The 25224-nt window shown below is 42.0% G+C and overlaps 1 protein-coding gene across 1 annotated transcript in view; it reads left to right on the forward strand.

Moving 5' to 3' along the window:
* The first annotated feature begins 4267 nt into the window (after window positions 1–4267).
* The window catches only part of MYH10 (myosin heavy chain 10), a 128165-nt gene continuing 107208 nt past the window's right edge, over window positions 4268–25224 (forward strand). Inside the window, exons 1-2 of the mRNA XM_022596171.3 lie at window positions 4268–4647; window positions 18616–18772. Coding sequence (XP_022451879.1) covers window positions 4303–4647; window positions 18616–18772 — 502 coding nt within the window. The 5' untranslated portion in view covers window positions 4268–4302. The remainder of the gene's footprint in view (window positions 4648–18615; window positions 18773–25224) is intronic.

Genomic DNA, 25224 nt, shown 5'->3' on the forward strand with positions numbered 1-25224 from the left:
AATTGGGACAATTCTGTTTTAGCTTATCCGTCTTAGAGAGATGCGCTATCATATGGATCCCTTATCCATCATTTTTGTTTGGCTTTATATATATATATATATATATATATATATATATATATATATGCAAGATATTCATAAAACTGTTTTTCTGTGCCTGTACCTATAGTAGGTGCTGGGAGGCAGTCGAGAAGTTTCCTGGGTGATATTTCATTGAGAGTCTAAAATGGCCTTGGAGATGGAGCCCAGGGGTGTGTGTGTCTAAAAGCAAATGAAGGGGATGGGGCTTTGGCTCTGTAGGGAGCTAATTTGTGCACAGATAAATGATTCACCTGTAATTAGGCAGTTATTTCAGATGACACCAAGAACCTTCAGATTCTGTCTGTTGCAAAGATGTTCCTGTTTATTCCTTTTTTTCCCCAATATAGGTTTTTTTTTTTCTATAAAATACAAAGCCTTTGCTAGATTGTGCTAGTGCGTTCATTGGCCGGCTTGTGGGATCTTAGTTCCCAGATCAGGGATCGAACTCCGGCCCCCCGCAGTGGAAGCACAGAGTCCTGACCACCGGACCGCCAGGGAATTCCCTGAGCCTGTACTCTTGAAGCCATGATTGATAATTGATCGAGAGGCAGTATGTAGTGTACTACATGCCCTTCAAAGTTTTCTCCTTCTCACCTTCCATCCTTGTAGCATGTGCTCTGGAGCTGAACTGAGTTTACTCCCAGCTCTGCCCCTCGTTAGCTCTGTGACCTCCAGCCAGTTATTGGCTTTCTCTGAACCTTGGGTTCCTCATCTGTAAAATGGAGATATGAATAGTACCTACCACGTAGGGCTGTTGTGAGGATTAAGAGTTAATACATACATAACCTGCTTAGAATCGTGCCTGGCCATGATTAGTGGTATGTAACAACAGTATCTGCTGTTTTCAAAATTCTAGTATTATCCTTTCCGAAAGGCAAAGCATTTGGGAGAGGTTTCCCTATTAAATACCAGCATTATCAAGATTAGGTACCAAATGTACAATGGAATGAAAAAAATACAACATATTTGGCAACCACAAGTGAAGAGTTAAGATGAACAAAACATCTTCACTGGCCTCAGGGACTCTGTCAACTAAACAAGGATTTGAGCACCTACTACCTGAGTCCTCTGGTACAAAGGCGAGGGAGGGTTAGAAGAATGCCAGGAGAGCGGTGCAAAATGTTAGGAGAAGGCTAAGGATTGAATTGCCAGGTTGACCTGAAGAGAACTTCTGAAAGGGTGGCGTTGGGTTAGGATTTGAAGGAATGGTTAGCTTTTGGCGGTGGAGGAGAAGCTGAAGCTTACACTGAGGGTCGGCACCATTCATGTAGTATTGATCAGTAGGTATATAGAGGCCCTCCTGTGGACCAGGGGGTAAGCTCACCGTATGGCAAAGACAGGAAACCATCCTCATAGTGTTTAGTTAGTTGTAGAAAACTCTGGAAAAGTAAAAATTAAAAGTAGTTTGTTTTCCCACTACCCAGTGAAGACCCAATGACTATTTGTTTCTTTTAAAACAAAAAGAAAAAAAAGTGTTTATGTAATTTCCCCCCCCCCACAAAATCGGGAGCATATTGTAACCACACTATTGTGATCTCTTGTGGGGTTTTTTCCCTTATATTAAATTATAGGTGGTTCCCCACCTAGAAAAAGGACATACTGATAAATTTAAAATGTGTTGATTTGATCAAATAATTGATAAATCCATGATTTACTTTTAAAAAAAGAAAAAAGACCTGCCCTAGAAATGACCTGTTAAGTTACTGTAATTTATAGTCACTTGCTAAATCTAAGCATATAATTACATGTCTAATGTAAAAGTAATGTGTGCATACATACAGGCAGCAAGGCAGTTTCTGAAGTGTTGTATGGGGTATACAGTTTATACCTAATAAGAATAAGAGTAACTTGTTATCGTATTTTGTTCTAGTTGGATATGTTCTCTTTTAAGAGACTGTCCTTCCTAAGGCAGAGTGTGTCCTATTGTCTGTATCCACATTCATCCAAGATAATTCCCATTTCAGAGCCATCCTCTTCCTAGCAGTGGGTAGCAAGTGTATAGGTTGGGAAGACAGAAAACTTGTTAATAATCTTATCAGTGCAGTCCAGAGAGGTGATGGGTTTTTGAAACCATTCTTCAGAATGTCCATGTGTGCTTGAATATTTTCTCTATTGCCCTCTCCCACATGGATGCCTAAGAAGGCAACTGCAAGTATAGTTAGAGAGCATATTAGCAATTCTATCGGTAGAAGTCTTAATGTTACATGTTTTGTGATTTTTTTGTTTTATTCTGTTTTGTGATTTTTGTTTTATCCAAGTGTATACTCCTTGAAACGTTAGCATATCCTTTAAGTCAGGTTATGAATTAGTCTAAAACATTGGTTTTCAACCTTTTTTTCTACTCCAGCATACCTGGTAGTAACAGTGGTTCACCATGGCAACCAGAGAACTGTGGAGGAATGGTTCTCGAAGTGTGGTCCAGCATTATCAGCAGCATCTGGGAGTTTTTGTTAGAAATGCAAATTATCGGGTCCTCCACCCCAGACCTACTGGATCATACATTCTGGCAATGGGGCCCAGCGGTCTGCCCTTTAGGTGTTGCTGACGCCCTTGCCAAAGTTTGAGAACCATGCCCCAGGGCATGAGTGTTTGTAATCCTTTACATTGTTAACAACCAGTTTCTAAAGAATCTTAGCTATTTGATTCTAGTACCTTCTTACTGGGACTGAAAGGGCTAGTATCTTGTACCCACTATCAGTGTTTAATCTTTTAGGACAAAGATAAATAGATCCCTTTAAGAATCCGAAGAAAGTTATACGTGTTCTCAGAAAAGCACAGATAGACAAGAAAGTTGTACAACGTTTTTAGACCATTTCAGTGATTTCATGGAGCTTGAACTTTGTCTACAGCCTCGAGGTTAAGAACCTCATAACAACTTTGGATGACTTTATGATTTCCCTTGCAGCCTTCCATTCTGTTGCCTACCAAGAATCCCCATCATTTTGGGGAGAGGGAAAAGTTGGGAGGGTTTGATGGTTACTCACTTGCCTTCTTTCATTGACTTGGATGAGATTTGTAATAACCTGGAATTTGGAGTAATGACAGAAGTATTTAATGATGGTGTTGGATTCCAGAAAGGTAGTGTCGGGCAGGAATGACGAGTCATGTCAGAAAGGTGAGTGACGAATGTAAAATCCTGTCCTTTGATCCAAAAAGTCAATCCCACGAGTATAAGAGGAGAAGCAGCTTCAAGGACCATGAGTGGGGCTTTCGCTGACAGTTCCTTGTGAACCAGCCGTAAATGAGCACTCAGCAAACCACTTAGGTCTTGAGATACTGTTCATTGTAAAAGTCACGGAAGCAGTGCTTTCCCCAGTGTGGCCTAAGGCTGTGAACAGTTCCTTTCCTTCTGCACTGGTCAGACTGTGTCTGGAATATTCTGTTTGCTTCCAGTCCCCACACTCTAAAGGGGCATGGAGTCTGTTTAGAGGCGAGAGACCAGAGTGGAGGAGTGAGTCCTGATGAAGGACGGGATGCAGGAGAGGAACTGGCGGGGAGCAGCTGTGGGCCTGGGAGTGGAGACCTGAACAGCCCCCATCACATACTTGAAAGGCTGGGTGTGATGCCAACTTACACGCTCATCCCCTGTGGTCTCGTGATCACACTGAGGCCACGTGGGCCGTAGCGAAGCTGCAGGGGGCTGGCTTGCGGTAATTGTAAGGAAGAACGTCGAGTCTGTTGTCTGAAGGTAGGATGGGAGGCACATTCTAGACCTGAGGGTCGGTCTGCTGGCAGCCACCGTGCATTTCTGTAGCTATCAGTACATCCTGGTGGTCCAGCAGCACTCCATGGGCCTTTTGTCATGAAACTTTGTTTTCTTTTTCTTCCTTTTCCTTTCCCTTCTTAAGTCCCTGTTTAATTTGTGGTAAGGGTGAAATAGGAGATGGAGAGGGAAAAAGGGGTGAAACTGGAACTTTGCTTTTCCCTCCTGCTTGTTTTCCAGCCGTCAGCGACAGGCTACATCTTGAGTGGTCCTCAGACGACCAGAGTCATCATTTGTGGTCAGGCCTGAAATTTACCTTGGAAACCCAGTTAGTACGGCCATGGAGAGGGCTACCGCAGCTCCTTCACTCAAAGTTCACGCTTTCTGTTTACCAAAGCGTTTGTTTCAGGTTTCTTAGAAGAGTAAAATTTGTGAACCATCGTATATTTTGGAATATCTGACTTTGTCCTCCTCCTCTTCTCGCAGAGGCAGTCGCCCTTGGATCCCTTCTGTTCACAATGGCACAGAGAACTGGACTTGAAGATCCGGAGAGGTATCTCTTTGTGGACAGGGCGGTCATCTACAACCCTGCCACTCAGGCGGATTGGACGGCTAAAAAGCTGGTGTGGATTCCATCAGAACGCCATGGTTTCGAGGCAGCTAGTATCAAAGAAGAGCGGGGAGATGAAGTTATGGTGGAGTTGGCGGAGAATGGAAAGAAAGCGATGGTCAACAAAGATGATATTCAGAAGATGAACCCACCTAAGTTTTCCAAGGTGGAGGATATGGCAGAATTGACGTGCTTGAATGAAGCTTCTGTTTTGCATAATCTGAAGGATCGTTACTATTCAGGACTTATCTATGTAAGTATGCCCTCTAAGTAATCATGTGAAGTGGTGACTGGGAATTAATGGGAATTATACGTACTGTCCTAATCAATGTGGAATACTCACATACTCTCTGTTTAACATGTCTATTTCTATTAAAGATAGAAAGATTGTCCCTTGCTTACCCAAGTCTTGCTTTGCTTTACATCTTAGCCCATAATTTTAAATAATCCAATCTGCAATTAAATATACTAAAATGGTATTTGAGACTTTTGTGTAGTGGTGCTCTGGAGCTTAATAAGAGGGGGGAGAGCGTGTGGCAGAAAGACAAGGGACTTTCATATGGTGATAAGAGTTGCATTAGTGGTAGGATACAGACTGGTAGGAAATCCAGTGTATATCCAGGGTATAAAGTGGCGGGGCTGCAAGCTTAGAGGTTTCAGTGAGGAGCAAGACCAAGGTCATCGGGTACAGGGAAGTCGGAAAGCTGAATGCTGAGGTTTTTAAGAGGAAACAGTTCAGGGTGAGATTGAGGCTGGGGTTGTCCTGTGGTTAGCAGTTGACACATGTGTCACAGTCACTGACGGTGTCGTGACCATCTAGAAGTTCCCGAAAGTAATAAGGGATCGGGGTTGAGAGGAAAATGCAAGCCAGATACTGAAAGAATCTCTAATGCCAAAAGAGGCTTGAAGGGATGGTAGACACGGGTGGCAATGATTTAAGGAAGGCCGGGTAATTAGCAGCAACATGGATGGACCTAGAGGTTATCATACTGAGTGAAGTAGGTCAGAAAGAGAAAGACAAATACCATATGATACCACTTGTATGTGGAATCTAAAATATGACACAAATGAATTTATCTACAAAACAGAAACAGACTCCCATACATAGAGAACAGACTTGTGGTTGCCAAGGGCAGGGGGGAGGGATGGATTGGGAGTATGGGATTAGTAGATGCAAACTATTATATATAAGATGGATAAACAACAAGGTTCTACTGTAGAGCACAGGGAACTATATTCAATATCCTGTGATAAACCATCGTGGAAAAGACTATGAAGAAGAATGTGTGTGTGTGTGTGTGTGTGTGTGTATAACTGAATCACTTTGCTATACAGTAGAAATGAACACAACATTGTAAATCAACTATACTTCAATAAAATAAATTTTAGAAAAGAAAGAAGGCAGGGTAGATAGAATGTAGATTTAGAATGAAGAGAAGTAGAGGGGAAGGTTGACACTAATGGTCTGAATTTGGAAAAGAGAAGTTGAATTTTTTGCAAAGAGTGTGGTACTAACGTCCATGTATAATTCAGAACTTCAGCAAAGCAGAAGTCGTTTTCCCATAGAATTAGTTTATTTAGTGGATGTTTACTGAGCACCTACTATGTTCTATGTGCTGGAGAGAGTGTGGTGAACAGGCCAGGCCAGATCCCTGCCTTTGTGGTACATCCTATACGGATTAAAACAGGACTATGGGATGGCTTTCCCCAGCGGGTCAGGGAAGGGCTCTTTGAGAAGGTAGCATCTGAGCTGGAATCTGACTGATAGGAGGGAGCTAGCCATGGGAACATCTGAGAATGAGTAGTTCATTCATGACCTTTGCCAGAGTAGTCTGAATCAAGCCTGGTGGTCTCTTTTATTTTATTTTATTTTTTTCTCTATGAGTTAGGATGCAAAGTAAGGGTAAGAGGCACCAGGGTCCGGAAGGTGGCTTGAAAATGCATAAGGTTTGGAAAGGGGAGGAAGCCAAGGGTAAGAAAACAATTGGAGAGCAGCATTGGGAATCCAGCTGAGACTGAATAACAGAATGTGTAAGGTGGCCACATTTTTGTCTGGAGAGGAAGGAGTGGAGAGAGGGAGTGAGAAAACTGGGAAGTTAAGAGATTGTGGTCAGATCATTATGTTGACATCTGAGATTTGAGAGGTGAATCAATTTTGGATGATGCCTGGTGCGGTGAATTGCAAAGGACTGGAAATGCAGGGAAGTAACCAAAAAGCTGTGGAGTGCTGCAAAGGAGCCTGTCTGTCCCCAGACCCCACCCTGCCCTCGAGGGCTGCTGCAGGGAGGAGAGAGGAGGGAAAGAGAAAGGGGGAGGAAGTTGTGGGTAAAAGGGAAGGAGGAGGGAAAAGACAATTTAGTTTATTTGTAGCCATTTCTCATGATAATTCTAAGACTTTGCAAGTATCTTTTATTGAGTTTGTTTGATTTTTTTTCCAGCTTAATTCGGGGACAACAGGAGTGAATTTCTGGGTTTCTTTTCAAAGCACGGCCCCCTGGGCTTTACAGAAGGAGAATCTGAGTTTTTTCTTTTTTAAAAAATTCATTTATTTATTTATTTTAGGCTGCGTTGGGTCTTCGTTGCTTCCCGTGGGCTTTCTCTAGTTGCAATGAGCGGGGGCTACTCTCCATTGCGGTGCGCGGGCCTCTCATTGCAGTGGCTTCTCTCGTTGCGGAGCACAGGCTCTAGGCACGTGGCCTTCAGTAGCTGCAGCACGCGGGCTCAGTAGTTGTGGCTCGCGGGCTCTAGAGCGCAGGCTCAGTAGTTGTGACGCATGGGCTTAGTTGCTCCACAGCATGTGGGATCTATCCGGACCAGGGCTCGAACCTGTGTCCCCTGCATTGGCAGGCAGATTCTTAACCACTGCGCCACCAGGGAAGTCTCTTGAGTTTTTTCTTGAAGTACTAAGGTCACAGCAGAGGTGAGGGTTTGGGAGGATCATACCTTCAATTAGTGGGGTGGAGAAAGGGTTCCCATGGAAGATTCACGTTGGAGCGCTTGACTCTAAAGAAACCTACTAAGAGAATGGGACTGTGGATGGCCGTGGCTGCTGAACACTGAGTGAAGGGTATAGTATTGGGCTTTGGAATTCACCCAGCACTTGAAATTGATCAATTGAGGTACCATGGTATAGACACTATAATAACTTGGATAGGACCTTTGGGACATATTTCTTTTCTTTTTTTTTAAATAAGTTTATTTATTTTTATTTATTTATTTTTGGCTGTGTTGGGTCTTTGTTGCTGCACACGGGCTTTCTCTAGTTGCGGCAAGCGGGGGCTACTCTTCGTTGCGGTGCACGGGCTTCTCATTGTGGTGGCTTCTCTTGTCGCGGAGCACGGGCTCTAGGCACACGGACCTCAGTAGTTGTGGCTCAAGGGCTCTAGAGCACAGGCTCAGTAGTTGTGGCTCAGAGGCTCCAGAGCACAGGCTCAGTAGTCGTGGCTCACGGGCCCAGTTGCTCCACAACATGTGGGATCTTCCCGGACCAGGGCTCGAACCTGTGTCCCCTGCAATGGCAGGCGGATTCTTAGCCACTGCACCACCAGGGAAGTCCATTGGGACATATTTCTATAGATAAGACATAACATATGTTCATTTAGGTAAGTTACTAACAGGTTTGGTTATGTTATTTCCTTATATTTTCTTTGGATTTAATCTCCCCAACTTCCACCTTCTCAGGTCATTAATTTTCATCTTCTTAATAAAACTACTTAAAAACTGCAGATGTCTTCTCTACTACGTTTTAGCTTACTTCACACATTTTGACATGTAGTATTTTTAGTGTTCAGTTCTAAATATTTTCTAGCTTCTATTATTCCTTATTTAACCTATGAACCATTTAAAAGTATACTTTTAAAATTCCTGTTGTTTTTTAAGTTATCTTTGTGTTATTGATTTTTAAATTAATTACATTAATATAGTCCATATAATAACACACCTTGTTTTTGTGAGACTTGCTTCATGTAGCATATTGTCAGTTTTTATGAGTGTTCTGTGTGTTTAAGAATGTGTTTTCTGTTGGGTGTGGAGTTCTATATGTGGCCGTTAGACTAAGTTTTTTAATTGTGTTTAAACTTTACTAATTTCTCTCTTCTTGGTCTGTTGATTATTGAGAAGTGTCTTAAAATCTCCCAGTGTGTTTTCTCAAACTAAGTATGCATTCCTTAAAAATATAGTTTAGTTTTGCCTGTTGATGAATTTTTATATGAATGCCTCTCTTAATACATACCTTTTTGTGTATTTTTGCTCAGCATTACAATTTTAAGATTCACCCGTATTACTTTGTGTTGATGTAACTCAGTTGTTCTCAAAGGGTGCTCTACAGACTCCTAGGGTTTCTTTAAGACCCTTTCATGGGATCCTTGAGGTCCAAACTATTTTCGTGATTATTGAAGACTTTATTTGCCCTTTTATTGTTGACATTGGTACTGATGGTGTAAAAGCAACGGTGAGGAAAACTGCTGACACCTTATCGTGGGTAAAAGCAGTGACCCCAAACTGTACTGGTGGTCATACTAATCCAGTTTCACTCCAGAATGTCCTTGGTAAAGCAGGAGGAATGATTGAATTTATTTCAGCTCTTGAGAACACGTCTTTTAATATTCTGTGTGATGAAATGATAAGTATGCTAAAGCACTTCTGCTGCATATTGAACTAGGATGGTTGCTTTGAAAAAAACCACGTGTGTAGCTATTTGAGTTGCAAACTAAACTTGCTACTTTTTTTGATAGACTACCTTTTATTTGATAGAATGGCTGATAGATAACCTTTGATTAATTCACACTGGGGTATTTGGCAGACATTTTCTTGAAAATGAACAAAGTGAGCCTGTCATTTTAAAGGAAACAATTGAATGTATTTGTTGACAATGATAAAATTTGAGTTTTCACATGAAAATTAGAATTTGTATCTGCCACTGTGAACTTGACAGCTTGTCAACACTTAAAACCTTCCTGATGAGAGATAGATGGCAATATTAATGAATGTGATTTTTTTTTTTTTAATGTCATATAGTGTGAAATGTCATCATTTGGAAGACTTGAACAGTTCATTGAACCAGAGTTTTCCAAATGATGTGTACATGATGTTAGAAAATCATGCCTGGGTAAAAGATTCATTCACCTGTGCAAGCTTAGCCAATGGATTTGATGTATGTAACAGAGTATGAAAAGTTCATGGACCGGGTGTCAGATGCTACATTGTATCTAATCTTTAAGAAATTCTTACTTGTCAAGTTTTGGTATAGTATCTAAGAGGAATATCTATAATTACATGAAAAGGCTGTTAAACTACTCCTCCCTTTTCCAGTTAAATATCAGTGTAAGGCTAATTTCATGTGTTTCAGTCAAAACAACATCACAGTAGACTAAATGCTGAAACAGAGTGTTGAGTGCTTTCTATTAAGAAAATTGAGTGTTTTCTATTAAGCCAGACAATAAAAGATTTGCAAATATAAAACCGTACCACTCTTCTCACTTTTATTTTGGAAAACAAAAGGTTATTTTTCATAAGAAATGTTATTTATTGTTATTTTTAAATGAATACACATTTAAAAACTATGTATGTACATATATTTGTGTAAAAATATATAAAACAAAAGATCTTTAGGATCTTTAACAATTTTCTTTAACAATTTCTAAGAGTGGTAAAGGGCCCTGAACTATAAAAGTTTGAGTGTTTTCGTTCCTTTTTGTGGAATGTAATGTTCCATTGTAAGATTTTTGACCCAATTTATTTATCCTCTCAGCTGTCTTTGGGCATTTTATTTTTCCAGTTTGTGGCTATTATTGTACAAACGGTGCTTCTGTGAACAGTTTCGGACATGTCCTGGTGCACATAAGCATTGCTTTCTAGAAGGTATATAACTAGGAGTGGAATTTCTGGGTGATATAGGACATGCATATCTTTAACCCGTATCTTCAGCTTTTCTAGATAATGCCTAAGTTAGTCAGATTCCAGCAGGAAACAGAAGGCCCTCTAACTAGGTATTCTGTGAATTTAATAAGGGGACGATTTACAAACATGTGAATAGAGTTTAGAAAACAGATGCAGAAATGTTGCAGTATCCCAGCACTAGTGATGGCTGAGAGCCCTGGACCCATCTTCATCTTTAAAGGAACAAAGAGCTGTTACCTCAGCTGGGAGAGGATGCCATGTGGAGAGGGCTTCCTGGTAGGAATTGTGGCTGCCTTTAGAGGGAAGCAGACAACTAGCAGGGAGGGGCCTGGGGGATAAACATCCTGACTTCATTCTCCCCCTACCTTCAATCTCCTGCCGCCTAACTCAGTTTGAAGCCAGAGGAGAAGGGAATTTGGTGATATATTTCTTAGGGTCAGCCTCAGTTCCATTTGGAATTTAATTTTGTGTGTGGTATAAGGTAGGGGCAAGGTTAACTTTTTTTCCCCAAATGGCGATTCAGTTGACCCAGTGCCATTTACTGAAACATAGCCCTCTCTCCACTGCTCTGAAGTGCCACCTTTGTTGTAAATCAGATGCTCATAAATGTGTGCTTGACGACCTGTTCTGTTTCATGGGTCTGTGTGCCTGTCCTTGGGCTGACAACACATTGTCTTGATTATTACAGCTTTAGACTATGGCTTGGTATCCAGTAGGGTAAGTTCTCTCATTTGCGTTCTTTAGGATTGTTCTGGTTGTTAGGTCCTTTGCATTTCAGTATAATTTCGGAACCCACTTGTCAGTTTTTCATACACACACACGCACACACACACACACACACAACCTTATTGGAATTTTTATTGGGTTTTGGCTGATTCTATAGTTCATTTTGGAGGAGAAATGAGATCTTTACAGTATCTGTTCATCTAGTTCATTTGTTTAGTTCTTAATTTTTCTCAATATGTTTTAGGTTTTTTTTGTAGAGGCCGTGTATATCCTTTGTTGGATTTATTTTTTGTGGGATTTATTTTTAGGTGTTTGATTTTTTTTTTTTTTTTTTGCGGTATCCGGATGCGCAGGCTCAGCGGCCATGGCTCACGGGCCCAGCCGCTCCGGGGCACGTGGGATCTTCCCGGACCGGGGCCCGAACCCGTGTCCCCTGCATCGGCAGGCGGACTCTCAACCACTGCACCACCAGGGAAGCCTCGAGGTGTTTGATTTTTTTAATGCTATTTAAGTGGTGTTTTAATTTTAATTTTAATTTAATTTTGTTATTTATTTATTTATTTATTTATTTATTTGCGGTACGTGGGCCTCTCACTGCTGTGGCCTCTCCCGTTGCGGAGCACAGGCTCCACACGCGGAGGCTCAGCGTCCATGGCTAACGGGCCCAGCCGCTCCGCGGCATGTGGGATCTTCCCGGACCGGGGCCCGAACCTGTGTCCCCTGCATCGGCAGGCGGACTCTCAACCACTGCGCCACCAGGGAAGCCCTAATTTTTATTTTTTTAATAAATTTATTTTATTTATTTATTTTCGGCTGTGTTGGGCCTTCGTTGCTGTGCTCGGGCTTTCTCTAGTTGCAGTGAGCGGGAGCTACTCTTCCTTGCGGTGCACAGGCTTCTCATTGCGGTGGCTTCTCTTGTTGCGGAGCACGGGCTCTAGGCTCGCAGGCTCAGTAGTTGTGGCACACGGGCTTAGTTGCTCCACGGCATGTGGGATCTTCTGGGACCAGGGCTGGAACCTGTGTCCCCTGCATTAGCAGGCGAATTCTCTAGCACTGCGCCACCAGGGACACCCTAAGTGTTGTTTTTAAATTGTTACCATTAGGTAGAAATACAGTTGCCATGTTTTTTTACAGTTAACTTTTGTATATTGACTTTGTATTCACCAACCTTACTAAGTTTATTAATTGATTATAATAGTTTAGCTGAGGATTCTTTTGGATGTCGTGTTGAACACACTCATGTTGTCTGCAGATAATGACATTTTTATTGTTTCCTTTCTAATTCTTGTACATTACTTTATTGCATTGGCTAAGAAGTGTAAATGTTTGTTGAATAGTAGTGGTTATTGGAGGCATCTTTGTATCATTCCCGATGTCAGAGGGAAAGTTTTCAATATTTCACTATTAAGAATGACTTGTTTTGTTTTGAATATTTTTTTATTAGATTCAGGGAAGTTTCCTTTTGTTCCTAGCTTTTATCCCGCATGGATGAATTTTTAAAAATACTGATTGGTTGTTAATTTATCCCATGTTTTTCCAGTTTCTGCTCAGGTGATAGTGTGATTTTTCTGGTTATTTTGTTATTGTAGTGAATTATATACTATATTTTTTAGTGCTAAGACTAACCTGGCAAGGACCAAGTATTCTTTTTATGTATTACTGGATTCCTGGATTTTGTTTGCTGGTATTTTGTTTAGAGTTTTTGCATCTATATTCATAAATGAGATTGACTTAAAAATTTACTTTCTTAGGATGTCCTTGTCATACTTTGCTATCAAGATTATGCTGGCTTTATAAAATGAATCATGGAATGTTTTATCTTTGTATTTTCTCTGGAAGAGCTTGGATAAGATTGATGTTATTTCATTTTAAAATAATGATACAGTTTCCTTTATGGGGAAGTTTTTCTTTCATAGTTATAGAATTTTTCAGATTAAAAATTTTAGGTGTCAGTTTTGATTGGAGTTTTTCTGGAAATTTGTCTATTTCATGTAAATTTTCAAATTTATTGGCATACTGTTGTTCATAATACCCTCTTTTTTCCTGTAGGATTTGTAGTGATGTTCTCTCACTCCTGATACTGAAAATCTGCTCTACCCTTTTAAAAATGAGCCTCACCAGAGGTTTATCAATTTTACTAACCTCAATCATCTCTTTTAATTACTTGAGCATATTATTGTACAAGATAATAATCCAAGGCAATAAAAGTAGACTCACAGGGAATCCACATATTATCTTGGATTTTAGTCACAACTGTTGCCTTACGTGCCACCTACTGTATATAAAATTGTGAAGTTAATTTGAGGCTCTGCATGACACCAAGCTAGTTCTAGAGTTTTGCTCTGGGCAGGCAGTTAGATGAAGGGGATCGAGCACGTGTAGATCAGTCAGGGATTTACATCCTTCCCAACTGGGCTTTGGGCTGGTCTATTTCTGGTATACTCTAAACTCTCAGGGTGTAGCAGTTAGGGTCCTAGCTGAACGCCTGGCGTATTTACCCTCCTCCGGAGTGGCTTTTTTTTTAAAAAAAAACAAAAAAACAAAAAACCAAGGTCTGTTGTGCTGTTGAATTTCCCATAGTCTGGATTTTGTTGATTGCATACCTGTGGTGCCTTCTGTAAACTGGCAGTTGGATGCAGCGGCTTGATCTGATTCAGATTCAGGACGCACAGGATGCCAGCTGTCTCTCAGTTTACAATGTTGAGATGGATCAGTGACTCAGTTTGGGCTTCGTCAGGTTGATTTGTGCTTTAGGAGTGTCTACCTTCACCTGAGGGTTTTAGAGCCGGTGGTGGGCACTGTCCTGATCCATCATTTCATTAGGAAGCAAAATGGTGATAGTCTAATGTCATCATTCCTTCTGTTATGATTAGCTTGATGAATTTGCTTTTTAACTCAATGTGTATTACAACACCTCCCCGCCCCAACCAGGCACAGACAGTTTTCTTCAAGTTTATTTTTGATTACTGTTCTTTCTACAGAATTTTGACCTTTTTTCCTCCCTAAGGAGCAATGATTAATATTTTAGTTATCTTTTCTTTGCTCTCCATGTTCATCTTTCCTCTGTGTATTTTTTAAATTGGTTTTATCTTTGTGCCTTCTTTTTCTTTTATTATTTACCTTTGTTTTATCTTTCTTTAAGAGTCCATGTTGTATTACATTCTGTTGCAGCCATAAATCTATTCCCTAAAGTTTTCTTTTAGCTTATTTTGTAGAGAATGTCCAGAGGTCATTTCTCTCTCTGAATATTCTGGAAGATGATCTTTTCCTTATTACATAGGGTTGTTGTTGTTTTTTTGTTTGTTTGGTTTTGTTTTTGCGGTACGCGGACCTCTCACCGCCATGGCCTCTCCCGCTGCGGAGCACAGGCTCCAGACGCGCAGGCTCAGCGGCCATGGCTCACGGGCCCAGCCGCTCCGCGGCACGTGGGATCCTCCCGGACCGGGGCACGAACCTGCGTCCCCCGCATCGGCAGGCGGACTCTCAACCACTGCGCCACCAGGGAAGCCCTGTTGTTGTTTTTTAAATACACATGTGAATTTTATCTAGGTGTGGTGTTTGCAAATGGTGTGAGCGACCTATTCTTTCTTCTCTTCCTTTCCTTTTTGGGCGGCGGTCTGATTTCTTCTGAGAGCTGCGGTCGGGGTGTAGGTTGGGGTGATGCTCCCAGTTCAATCCCCTGTTCCTAATAAGAGACTGTTGTATCTGCTCGATTGCACTGATATCTATACCTGCCTCTGTTTCCTGGTTCTCTAATCCTTCAAAGCTATGAAGTAATAATGTATATGCATATCCCTGTTTTCTTAGACTGAGGCCTGACCCTAAAGGATAGCAACATTTCCCAATACTGGATAGGAGGTGGGCATTCCCGGCAGAGTGGTCAGCATATGGAGAAGCCTGGAGGCATAAAGCAGCACAGACTGTTGGGAAAATTTCAAGGTTGTTTTGGTGCTAGGTTTTTTTTTTTTGTTTTTTTTTTTTACATCTTTATTGGAGTATAATTGCTTTACAATGGTGTGTTAGTTTCTGCTTTATAACAAAGTGAATCAGTTATACATATGTTCCCGTATCTCTTCCCCCTTGCATCTCCCTCCCTCCCACCCCTCTAGGTGGCCGCAAAGGTGCTAGTATTTTTGTATAATAACTGTTACTTGGTGTCTTAAAGCCTTTGCAAACTTCTTCAAGGCTTTGCAGTTCTTCAAAATGTTCTCATGGCTTTAGGATTCCAGTGTTTCCAACTGTTCAGTAGGCACTCATTCTCCTGGGCTCCCTTATTGTAATGAATCTCCTTTTAACGTGCCACAATCTCAATATGTTAAAAGGGGATTTAGTTGTATCTGCTCTATTGCACTGATATCTATACCTGCCCACAAATCAAATGATTTTTCCCGTCCACTTGTTACTTTTCCATCTCTAAAGCTTGACAACCTTGGAGTCATGTTTAACTTGACGACCTTGGAGTCATCTTTACCTTGAGGCTTGAATGGTTTTCTCTATTCAGAGTCCTGACTGCTGTTGAATCTCCAGCCCGCTTTCTTCATGACTCATCCCGGCTCCGTTTTTTGTCTTGTTTTTCTCTCCTGTAGGCCTGTTACTGTGCCTGGAGAGGTCTCTACCTCCTGCTTCCCACCTCTTGCCCCTTCAGTCTCTTCTCCATATGGCTGCCAGGTTTATGCTGTTTCAGGAATGCCTCTTTCCTTCCATCACTCTTTTCTCCAGGACCTCTGATACCTGATCCCCTAGAGTGGACAAAATCTGCCTGTCTGGGCTCTTTTCTCTCACCTTCCACAGAACAAACTGTTGTCAGCTAGACTGCGCTTCACTCTGCCGTGGATATACCCCGCCACCAAGTTTTACATTCTTACTATTTTATTTTACTTTTTCTAATTTTTAAATATTTATTGATTTGGCTGTTCCAGGTCTTAGTTGCAGCATGCAGGACCTTTGTTGCGGCACGCGGGCTCTAGTTCCCTGACCAGGGATCGAACCTAGGCCGCCTGCATTGGGAGAACTTAACCACTGGAGCATCAGGGAAGCCACACATTCGTACTATTTTCATAGGAATTCCTTTATCCGTCCTTTTAACCTACTAGTCTTTAAAAAGAACATCAGAGACCCTCTAGGTCTGGACTTAGTACCTAGTTGTACAGTTTCCGACAAGATGGCCATGACCTTCAGTGGGGTTTGCCGTGTGTTCCGCTCCAGAGTTTCTCTGTTTAAAAGGCTTGTTCATCTTTCTTTTTTTGTATCACTCTCCTTGTAGTGCCTTATATTATGTCTTGTTTGCTTAGTGTATCTTTATTGTCCTCATCCCCTAGAGCGAATAAGAAGGTGCCTAGTATCTTCCGCATGTATTCAAATGCTTAGTACTGACGTTTGCTTTGAACTTAAGGCCTCCAGAGAAATTAACAACACATCGCCCTCCTTCCGTGTGACTTGGGGAGGCCAAAAGTGGTACAGTACTGGTTTCCGTGCAGGAGCCCAACATTTGAGCTGATTTTCAAGACAGAAGCTTAGCTTTTCAAGCACTTCAGTTCACTGTTTGCACGTAAACCTCTACTACTGCTTCTCTTTGGCAAGCATGGGGTACTGAAGATTATTCAGCCTTGTTTTTTTGTGAGATTTACCCACCTCTGTAATCTTCGTCCTCAGAAAAGTCCCCAGCGCATGATAGACACACACGTTGGAATGACTTCTGATTGCAAATGTCCTCATTAGGACCTGTTACCATGCCGTACATGCTACGGGATGTTAAACGGAATTGGCGTATTTTGACTTCCTTGGAGGTTTGGGGTTTCTTTGTTTTGTCTTGTTTTGTTTTGGCAGTCTGTAATTATTTTCCTCTTACAAAAGAGTGACATGCAGAATTTGTAGCTTCACGATCGACTCTTATCTCATTTTTGAAGGAAAAGGTGGAAGTTGTATATATAACAGTTCATTGAGATGTGTAGTTATGATTTGTCAAATTTCCTGTGTATAAATTAAACTCAATAAAAAATTAAAATGTTGAGATTGCCTCTCCTTAGTTTTCTCACCCTTAATAAAATCTCTGTTTTTATTGTCTCTCGTTGCCTTTTTGTCCTGTGGGTGGCAGAGAGAGGCTGGCCTAGTTAGACTAGAGACTAGGTAGAAGGTGCCAGGCTGCTGGGTGGGTGGCCTGAGAGCCAGCCCGGGTTCTTGGAGGTCTGATGCCGGACACGAGAAAGCCAACGGCTTCAGGCCCAGCGGTCACCCAGGGAGGGGCGAGTAACTACTGTGGCCTCAGGCAAACAGTAATCAGTTTAGGAATCAGGCAAACAGCCCAAATCAGTGAGCTCAGGGCAGGGCCCCTGCTTGCCTTTGTCTTATTCCCAAGCGCTAATCTAGGTAGGAAGTGCATTCCACATCCGAGCCTCGGTTGGGAGGGAAGCAAAGATAAAGGAGAACAGCTGCTGAGGTGGTTCGGATCACTTAAAACTTTTTTTTGGCCGCCTTTCTCCTTTCAGCATCATTCACTGCAACGTTCAGAATAGAGTGGGCTCGACAGTGCCTCCTGGTGGCCACTGCCAGGACTTTCAGCCTTTCTGAACACAGCTTGTTGGTTAGAAGCCCCTCAGTACTGCCTGGGGAGCTGAGCACCACTGGTCCTCGGCCTTTTCTAAGATCCTCTTGCCTTTAGATTTAGAGTCACCCGAAGTAAAGGGTCTGCTTCCCGGTGCAGCTGAGGTGCCTTCAGCCCCACCAGGACTGGAGCATCTAGCAGCAATCCTAACCGCTCTTGATTTTCCATAATTCCCAGAGTCAGTTCTCAGAAATCATTCCATGTGAATTAAAAAAACCCCAAAGGCAAAAGTGCTCCTAGTATTAATTCTGAGTAATGATTACCCCACTGATGAGGAAGGTTTTTATCTTCTAGACTAAGTGGCTCTTAAAAATTTTTGAGGGCCCCCAAAGAGCTTTTGTTTATATTTCATGATATTTACTGTGTTTAGAAAGTAAAACACAAATTTTAAATATTTGTCAACTCATTTAAAAATAAACCTATAACAAGTTGACATAAATTATTTTTATGAAAAAAATACCCTATATTTTCCAAAGCAAAAAAAATTAGAAGAGTAAAAATGTTTTACACTTAAAAAAACAACTCTTTAATAATAACCTTTCCAGATAATTGTGGATATTCTCCTTTGATACTGTACCCAAACTTGGCCACCGGTATTTCCTTAAAGATGAGTTGCAATGTGGAATCTGAAACTACCTTAATGAACTTTTCATACCTCGTACACTCATGAGAGAATGACTGTGAAAAAGCAAATGACATGTTGTTTGAATAATGACCCGTGGCTTCATGAAGCCATGAAGCATATATTATTATTTCCATTTGACAGATGAGGGAATTGAATCTAGGAAGTACCACTTAATAGGCTCTCTGTAGGAGAACTACTTGTGGTTTGGAATTGCCCATTATGGGTGAGATTTAATTTTAGGGATAGGTTAATTGTGCAAATGATAAAGGTCCCCTGTTCAAATTACTGTGTGGTTTGTCTCCTGATTGGATCCTGTGGATATATGCAGTTTTTTTTTTTTTAACACTGTATTTTATTTTTATCTATTCTAGACATATTCTGGACTCTTCTGTGTAGTCATAAATCCTTACAAGAATCTTCCCATTTACTCTGAGAATATTATTGAAATGTACAGAGGGAAGAAACGTCACGAGATGCCTCCACACATCTATGCCATATCTGAGTCTGCTTACAGATGCATGCTTCAAGGTAACTGGAAATGTTAGAATACTACTCAGAATTTCTTAAATATAATTTGGTTTTTTTTAGAATGCCTCAATCTTTTCTACAGAGGGCTTTACTTTTTTTTTTTTAAGATTAAAAAGAAAAGTGATAGATGTTTATTGTAGAAAAATTATGAATTCTTAAGATTAGACTAGGCAATATGACCATTTTCTGTAGGCATCCGGTAAGTATGCTTGGTGCTTCATAAATACTTCATGTTAATTTTTCTGTTAAGAAGCATCTAGTTTTTATATATATTTGATCTCTCCACCACAAGCCAGTATAATTAAAGCTCTACTGCATTAGTTTTTAAAACCAACAGGAAGAATAATAGAAAAGGTGGATGCATCATTGGGGAAAGAAAGATTATAAAATATTTTTTATTTAAATGCATGAAAAAGGACACAACAAAAGTTAAACAGCATGTGTGGAGTTGGTAGATTTTGATTGTTTTCTTTTTGGGTTTTGAATGAAATATAAATTTGAAGAGTCCTTAATTGGAATTATGGCTTCAGACGCAATGATTTATGGAGGAATTTTTTTTGAAAACTAGAATGGAGCAGTTTTGAATGCATTTAACATTACTGCGTAACAAGACTGCATTTATTTTTTTTTCCTTTTAAATTTTAATTTTCTTGAAGTATAGTTTGATTTACAGTGTTGTGTTAATTTCCGGTGTACAACAAAGTGATTCAGTTATATACATATACACGTTCTTTTTCTTTTTCTTTTTTTTTTTTTTTCTTTTGGTCACGCCACGTGGCTTGTGGAATCTCAGCTCCCTGACCAGGGATTGAACCTGGGCCCCGGCAGTGACCCCGGTGGCCCCTAACTACTAGATCACCAGGGAACTCCCTTATCTATTCTTTTTCCTATTCTTTTCCATTATGGTTTATCACAGGATATTGAATATGGCTCTCTGTGTTATACAGACTGCATTTAAACGTGGGACTTCCTAGCACTGTGTGAAATCTTCTATAGTAACTCTCCCTCTCTCTCCTTTTATTTTTTTAAAAATGAATTCTGTAAAGTAGAATAAAATCTACGAGGTCTTCAGGAAGCAGAGTATGCTGCACCTACCTGTCATCAAATCTCAGGTCCTGGAAAGGCGGCCTGGGTGCTGGGTCTAAAGGGTAGTGTGAGGGGGTTAGTACCCATTTCCTACTCAGGTATCATCTGGATGCTTCTTATATACCAGGTCCTCGGAGGCAAACAGGAAGTGCTTTAGGACTAGAATAGTGGCATCGATGGGTAAGAAGACGTTCAGAGTCCAAAATGAGCTTAGGCTTAAAAAAGATTCAATTTAATAACCCTTTCTTAGGTTCAGAGCCAAGAATGTTAAGAAATGGCCATGACTGTGATAAACTGCAGTCAGGTGACGGAGAAGGAAAATCATCAGGCTTATGTTTTGTGTCTCATTCTGTGTCTCCGTTAAGAAGAATGATCTTTACATGCAGAAAAGTATTTGTATGAATGAGCAAACTGCCTTATATGGGAGAAGAAACTGGCCAAAGTACACTCCTCCTCTGACTGAATCCATATTGTCTCTTCTAAACAAATACATTCTCACAACTGAGATTACCGAACCCCTGTTCTTTGAAGTAGTGTATAGAACAGGAGTTTCCAGAAGGCTGGGATGGCCTCACATTATATAATTCTAACTTTTAAAAAGAGGAAGAGGCTCCCCTTTATATTAAGACCAAGAGCTCCCACTCTTGAGCTTACTATACCTGCCAGGAAAGATTCTAGAATCTACTGTTAATAGTCTAGAAACAGCATGAAAATATTCCTCACATTACTTTACACTGAGTAGGAAGGGAAATCTAGTAGACAGTGTTATCAGAGAATTAGGGCTTCTCCATGGCGTTCCATGGCCCCTGTGATCTCCTCGTGGTTGGGTGCTGCAGAGTTGTGCCTGAGATGCTGGTTCATGATAGAGGTTGGCCAGGCGTCAGGGTGTGCACCAAGGGGTTTGTGCCCTTTCCAACATCTTAATCAACTTACGTGAAGACATAGGATGCATGCCTGTAAAGTTTATAGATGACATGAAACTGGGAGGAAAAAGAAATACATTTGATGAAAAGAAACAGAGTTTTTAAAAGCTCTTGACAGGTTGAATGGTGACTTGACTCTAGTTAAGAGGGATAAATGTTAATGCCCCACTACTGGGTTTCCAAACCAACTCTATGGATACAGAATGAGGAAGATGTGGCTTACTGGTATATGGTGTTATTAATATCATCACTAATGCTAGAATGAACCTGTATTGAATATTATTATGTGCCAGGCACTGGGCTAAACGCTTTATGTGTATTATTTAATCCACAACCATCCGATAAAGTAAATAGAATTACTGTCCCTATTTTGCTGAGGCACAAAAAGTTAAATAACTTGACCAAGAAAATGTAAGTAGTAAGAGGTATGAACGAGGATTCAAAACCAAGGCAACGTGACACATTCTTATCCACAATCATAGACTGCTACGTGCAAGTTCAAAGAATTAGTTGGTAGTCTTGATTACGTAATAATTTAAAACAGACAATAAAAACCAAAAAAACCCCACTCTAACCAATGCCGCTGTATTTTGTTCTATAAGTAGGGGGCTACCTGCTGATATAGGGTACGACACAGTCGGGTGGGACGTCTGCTAGAGCAGTCAGACAACAGTCAACAACAACAACTGCTCATGAAGCTCAGACCAGCTACCGATGCTTATCCATCTAGGTTTTCAATTACAGTCGTGAGCAAATAGCTAAACGTCAGTGGGCCTACGAAGAGGACCTGTAGCTTCACAGGGGACCGTGTGGAGGATTCAGAGCAGATGGTCCTACTGAACAGAGTTTGGTTTTTTAACACAAAAAACAGAAGAGAGCTTGCTTTTTTTCCTTAACTTTAGATTCTAGGGGATATTGCATCAGTAAAATGCAGAGGGACTTCCCTGGTGGTCCAGTGGTTAAGACTCCGTGCTCCCAGTGCAGGGGGCATGGGTTTGATCCCTGGTTAGGGAATGAAGATGACAACGTGCCGTGTGGCACGGCCCCCCCCCCCCCAAAAGCAACCAGTGGGACTTTGAAAAAAAAGAAAATGCAGAGTGTGCCTGGCACATAGTAGTTGTTCAAGAAATATTCATTGACTGCATGCGTGAAAGTAGAGTTCTTGGACATACACTTGCTTGCAAAAGTCACCAACTCTGAAAGCATGGGATAGCAGAATTGACATAATTGGACTAAAGCAATGAATTTAGAAGACCGACTCAAGGAGTTCTTCCAGAATACACAACAAAAAGAAACTGATGGAAATTATGGCAGAAAGAGTAGGAAACGTGGTATATACTCTCCATATCTGTAGACGTGGTATAGACTCTCAGGGGCCATGAGAGAAGTGATATTTTTGAAAAAGTTCACCAGAGCTGAAGAAGGACTTGAGTCTTGAAGCTGAGAGGGTTCTCTGAGCGCCAGGCAGGAATCTTTTTTTTTTTTTTTAATTTTTAAATTAATTAATTAATTTATTTTTGTGGTACGCGGGCCTCTCACTGTTGTGGCCTCTCCCGTTGTGGAGCACAGGCTCCGGGCGCGCAGGCTCAGCGGCCATGGCTCACGGGCCCAGCTGCTCCGCAGCATGTGGGATCTTCCCGGACCGGGGCACAAACCGGTGTCCCCTGCATCGGCAGGCGGACTCTCAACCACTGCGCCACCAGGGAAGCCCCCAGGCAGGAATCTTGAAAGGAGACACATGCCTGGTCTAACGCAGCGTGGTGTAGCTAGGGCAACATCAGGTGATCTCGGTGGAGAGGGCGTCAGTGGGCTCAGACTTCTCATTCGCAGTCCTGCGTGTTAGAAACCGAACGCAGCACACTGAGACCTGTGCCTGGTAGGTAATCACGCGAGGGGACCTAAGGCCATTACTATTCCAGGCTCCCCCAGCACCCCGTGTGCGCCTCGTCCTCTGCCCCTCCCCGTGGCCGTCCACCCCAGCCAGCTTCCACTCAGTAGCAGCCAACACTGCCACCCACCTTCTGTTGACCTAGACAGATGTAAAGGCAAATTTTGCTGCTAACAGTAGTTGCGGGGTTGCGGGGGTGGGGTGGGGGTGGGGCCCATGCATATCTAAGACCTGAGATTCTACCTTCTTCCTGGAGTCTTAGAATGAAATCCACATCTCCTTGTTCTTTTGTTTCCCAGTCACATCTTCGTTTTCCGTAATGCTGTCTTTTCATTTCTGCCTCAGGTAACTCCCACTCTGTGATGTGCAAACTTCCCTATGTGTTCAATGTCTTCGTCAAGTGTTTTCTTTTCCTCCGGGCTTTAACTGAAACTTGGCTTTTCCCCCCGAGTATGGGCCCTCCGCTCTGATCCTATGCGCTAGGAGATGGGGTCAGTGTCCTTACTTGCAGTGCATCTGCTGGACTATTAACAAATACTCTTTACCCCTTGAAAACACTGCCCCTCCTCTGCCTGCCCCTCATCGCTTGTAGCAGCTTTCTTCTGGGTCCCCCTCCTCCCTCCTCCTCCCCTCCCTCCTTAGTGCGTCTGTCTGGCCCCCAACACGTCTGTCGTTTCCTCCCTGCCTCAAGCCCTGCCATAACCCTGTGTTACTTCCTAGTTTTTCGTGAACACCCAGCCCCCGGTCTCTTAATCTTCTCTTAATCTTCTCCCCTTCTGACTTACGCTGCTGACACCCTAGACTGTGCCACCTTCTGAAATGATCTTATTTTTCAAATATTTCAGAAATTCTAATTGCAAAATCCTTCCGTCCTGGCAGTGCAGTCAGCAAGTCTCCTGACCGTGTTCTTTGACTCCGTTTAGATCTTGGGTCCAAACGCTGTTCTCCTTTTCCCCTGTGGATTATCAGTACTGCCTTGACTTTCTTCCTTGTGTAGTTTAGATTTTATAGTCTGTCATTTCAGCGTCTTCTGTCAGTATCCCACGCCCCCTGTCCCTTTGTTCTTTTGTTACACTTATTTGGCAAAATTCTCACCCTAAGTCAATCAAGATATTTGTCTTTTTTTAAGGCTCTTACTTGGGTTGCTGATGCCTCTGGAGTCTTCTGTTCATACAGCTGAACAGATCAATACTCCTGTTAATTTCGTGACCATGAGCCCAGACTTCACGCACAACACTGCTTCCCTGATTGTCTATTAAGATGATAACCTCACTCTCCCTAATGATTGTCTCAAGCCCCTGCCCACTTCAGCTCCCTAGGTCCCTGCGTCCCCTTCTCCTCCCCAGCTGGTGGCTTCTTCCCCTGATCCATGGAGAAATTAGAAGCCACCAGAGAGGAGCTACCACAGCTTCCTGAGCCAGATTTACAAACCATCCTGTCCTGCGCCCACTCCTGTGAAGGCCGTCTTCCCAGCTCCTTCACCTCTGATGCCCATCCCATCTCTCCTAGGAATCTGTCTGAGGAAGCTCACAGTGTTGACTGTCTTCTGCTTCCCTTTTTAGAGGCTCCTAATGTTAGCATTAAATGTGCTGAAGTTTTCCCCGTTACTTTAAAAAAGAAAATTCTCTCTTCCATCCTCTCCTTCCCTTCACAGCCATGTTGCTTGAAAGCATCTGCCGGTTGGTGGGTAGATACGGTTGGTGGTAGGAGCTTGCGAAAGCGCTCCTGTTTTCTCCGGGAAGGGCGCAGCAGGGCCCCAGCTGAGAGTGATGGAGCAGAGATTGGGAGATTTAAGAGAGGAACAGTGTGACGTAATTCTCTAGGAGACTCAGATAATACTTCCCCTTGTACCGTTGACATTGTGTCACAGACTTCGAACAACAGCTTTTGGAAATACAGGGGAAATGTGACCCACAGTTATAGAGGGCGCTTTAATGTGTTTCTCTCAGAATTTGAGATAAGTAGGGAAAAGAAAGAGCATAAAGAACGTGATCAACACTATTTAGCAAGCTTGAATTGGAAAATGTATATACAGTACTACTGCCCATCGAGCAGAAAACATTTACAAGCTTGGCTTGTAATTTTGATGCTAAGTCACCGATAAAAATCTCAGATCAGGCCACACATTCTCTGACCACAGTGCAGTAAGACAAGGTATTAACAGATTTCCACCTGGGTTTGTTTTGTAGGAGTGTTGTTTAATGAGTTCTTCTGACTGTTGTTGCTGTTAGCCATTCATCTATATGGCTTTTTGGTAAAAGCAGAAATCAAAACTGCTATTACAGATTCTTTAGAAGTTAACCACAACAGAATATCACATGTAAAAAATTGATGGCTTAAGGCAAAAACTGCTTTAAGAAAGAATTCATAGCTATAATTTTTTTTTTTTTTTTTTTTTTTGCGGTACGCGGGCCTCTCACTGTTGTGGCCTCTCCCGTTGCGGAGCACAGGCTCCGGACGCGCAGGCTCAGCGGCCATGGCTCGTGGGCCCAGCCGCTCCGCGGCATGTGGGATCCTCCCGGACCGGGGCACGAACCCGCGTCCCCTGCATCGGC

This window comes from Delphinapterus leucas, chromosome 19 (genome assembly GCF_059928025.1).
Source record: "Delphinapterus leucas isolate spDelLeu-1000000601 "Yukka" chromosome 19, BTC_Dleu_Yukka2, whole genome shotgun sequence".
NCBI classification, from domain to species: Eukaryota; Metazoa; Chordata; class Mammalia; order Artiodactyla; family Monodontidae; genus Delphinapterus; species Delphinapterus leucas.